Source organism: Oryzias melastigma, linkage group LG4 (genome assembly GCF_002922805.2).
Source record: "Oryzias melastigma strain HK-1 linkage group LG4, ASM292280v2, whole genome shotgun sequence".
NCBI lineage: Eukaryota > Metazoa > Chordata > Actinopteri > Beloniformes > Adrianichthyidae > Oryzias > Oryzias melastigma.
This window is the reverse complement of record NC_050515.1, coordinates 8,395,401-8,398,453: the sequence shown is the minus strand read 5'-3', so window position 1 is coordinate 8,398,453 and position 3,053 is coordinate 8,395,401. Positions and strand designations below refer to the sequence as shown.

Here is a 3,053-nt window from a genome sequence, read left to right as displayed (position 1 = left end):
AAATTTCCTAATTTAGAGAGGTGTCTAGTGCAACAATATTGCATTTTAACCCTTCCAGAATGTGTTTATGGCATTTCTATTCTCTTTATTTAACATTTTGGTTATTTCTAAACCCAGTTCTTTGGTTTTTCATGTCGGGATGTATTTTTGAGTTACTTTGTGGAGAAATGCAAGTTCAAAAAGTAGTTTTATTTTAAAACCCAATTGATGTAATAAAAAAAAAAACATTCCCCAAGTAAAATGACCCAGAAAAGTGTGTACCTTTTGAACCTTTGTGTGTGAAATCAAGTTTATAAAAAAATTAACTGAAATTGAAAGTAACTGTAGAATTATACCACAAATCTATTATTTTAGCCTATAAATTGAATGAATCTGATATTAAAAGCATTTTATTCTACAACTATGAACATCTTAAAGGTTCCCAGGCCTCCAAAATGTTCTACTTCCCTGCCTCCCTAATCGATCCCTGCTCTATCTGCTGTCGATTACCTGAATCAGAAGCGATCACGCGGCTGTAACCACCCGGTCCAGCTCATGAGATTCCAGTGAAGACTGCTGGAAAACATCAGGATGATGGATCTCTGACTAACCGGAGCCCTCTCCAGCTGTCAGACTGGCCTGAGTTTGGCAGGAAAATAGAAAAAATGTGTCTGGAATCTCACATTCAAATGAAACTTTCAGAGCTCAAAGCTCTAATATTGAACACTCCACGCAGGTATTTAACTATTTTTGTCCACTCCAGAAGATCTGCCTAAATGTAACATTTGATGTTTTCAACACACATTTCTGTAACATTTCCAGCTCCAGTTCAACAAACTTTTAAAAAGTTAAAAGATTCAACCAGTAACCCAAATAATTTCAGCAACAATTAAGGTTTTATCTAGTGCAAATTGTTAAAAAATAAATTGCAGACAGGCACCAACTTTAATGTGTGTTTCAGTTTGAAATTTCTGACAAACATTTGTCATAAATCTAACATTTCAAATTTCTGTTCAGTTTCCAAAAAACAAGATTTATTGGAAATTTTACAAAGTCCCCTAAATATTATTTCTGAAAAATATAATTAACTTAATTATACTTTATTAATAACCAAAAGGCAGTATTTTGAACATCAGCGGCACCATTTCATAATTCATATAAAGCCCCCTCCCCGATATATAAAACAATCATTTAAATTCAACTTTAAAATCAAAAGCTTTATTTGATCAAAAATAATATTTTGACAATTTTATTTAAATCCCCGTTTCTTTTAAGCCTCAATTAAAAACAATGTATAATGTTTAGAACAGTTGACAACAACATTTTCTTTAAAAAATTTAAAAAAGAAAAACATTTCCTGATTATTTTATAACAAAATGCCCCCTCCTGTGAAAACATATAAAAAAAATAAAAAAAACTGTCGTCAGAGTTTTTTTAATAAGCGCTAACAGGTGATAATTCAAGATTTTCACCCATTTCAGGACTGTTTCTCACAGATATCTATATTTCGTCTGTTAGACGCGTCTCCTGAACAGGAGACCCAACCAACTCGATTTCTCTCAGCAAAGAAGAGGTGGCGGCATCGTCTCCTGGAGTTCCTGCATCCTGTTGGGACAGATTTTAAAAACATCTTTAGCTTTTTTGTCACAGCAAATGTATAAATCTATGAAAGTTTTGGTATCAATCAATTTAGAGTTTCATATTCAATTAAAGTCCCCCTATGATCTTTTTTTTTTTTTAATTTAAGAAAATTGTCTCCAGATTTAATTACGATAATTACGTTTTTAACCAAAATACCACAACTTAAATGTCTTAAAAAGACATTTTTCACATTGATCTGAAGCCTCTGTTTCCAAATTCTCCACTGAGGGGGCGTGGCTTTTGGAGCTGAGCTGACTTTAAAAACATCAGGTAAATGTATTTATTTTAAGGCAGATTTTACGCATCTATGTGCTACCCAGCACAAAAACTAATGGAAATCCATGTTGGTAATACATACTGCCAAAATACACATTGCTGCATCGCCTGCTCATATTTTAACTCTGTAACCAAAACTCTGCTTTCAATATCTATGAATAGTCACTTCCTTAATTTAAATATATTCAAAGTATTAAATAATTATCGTTCAATTTGTGTGCACAGCATTAAAGACAGAAATTAGAGGGTTACATCGTACTTTATACTGAACATATACTTTAATTTTCTTTCATACTGTTTTGAAAGAACTCACCTGAACTTCTTGCACTCCAGGCTGCCTTTCTCCTGCTTGAGAGCTGGCAGCTGCATCCTCCCTGCTGCGATTATCTCCAGAAAAATTCTTCAACTGTGGACTTTTTGACGTTTTTAAATTGGACTTGTTTTTTTTAGGTTTTAACTCAACTGTGTTCACATTGTCTCCGCTTGCTGCCACGTCCGACTGCTGGTTTTCAGGCTCCGTCTCAGAAGAAGTTCTCTCTTCTTCAGAAACATCCCCCCGCAGATGAGAGTCCACTTCGTTTCTAGCAGACCTGAGCGTCTCCACAGGTGGTCCTCGCCTGTGGTGAATATTGTTCCTTTCCACTCTGGCGTTGTCGGCTCGGTTCCTTGGGACAGCCTCAACTGCAGGTTGAACCCTTGCTTCCTCGTTAGCTCGATCTTCTATCCTCAAGGGATTTGGCGGAGGCGGCTCAATGACTGGATGAGGCCTCTCCCTTTGAGGACGACGAAAAGGTGCCAGGATGCCATGCTGGAAAACTGCCTGCACACTGCCATACATGAACACCTGGGAAAGAGCCAAATGCATGTGATGTCCGGATCCATGGTGGAGTTTGAGTCATTTTTCATGAGCATAATTGAGGAGTATTCTTACCAATATGGAGAGGGTGATGACGATGAGGACTGGGATCTGCAGGGTAACTGGCAGATCTTTCAGGAGGGCTCGGAGAAACTCACTGATTCCCTGACCTAAGTGCTTCAAAGGATCTGTGATAAAGGTTGTAATTGTCATAGTAATAGCCTAAAAAAAAACAAAAAAACCAAGAAAAAGTGTTTATTTTTAACACGTAACTTTGCATGCTTATAATGAAAATGAACAG

General features: G+C 36.3%; 1 protein-coding gene across 1 annotated transcript in view; it reads right to left on the bottom strand.

The window, feature by feature from the left end:
* Window positions 1-907: 907 nt before the first annotated feature.
* The window catches only part of clcc1 (chloride channel CLIC-like 1), a 7,710-nt gene continuing 5,564 nt past the window's right edge, over window positions 908-3,053 (bottom strand). The window contains exons 8-10 of the mRNA XM_024279364.2: window positions 2,828-2,974; window positions 2,210-2,740; window positions 908-1,584 (exon numbers count right to left, since the gene is read on the bottom strand). Of these exons, the coding sequence (XP_024135132.1) occupies window positions 1,480-1,584; window positions 2,210-2,740; window positions 2,828-2,974 (783 nt within the window). The 3' untranslated portion in view covers window positions 908-1,479. The remainder of the gene's footprint in view (window positions 1,585-2,209; window positions 2,741-2,827; window positions 2,975-3,053) is intronic.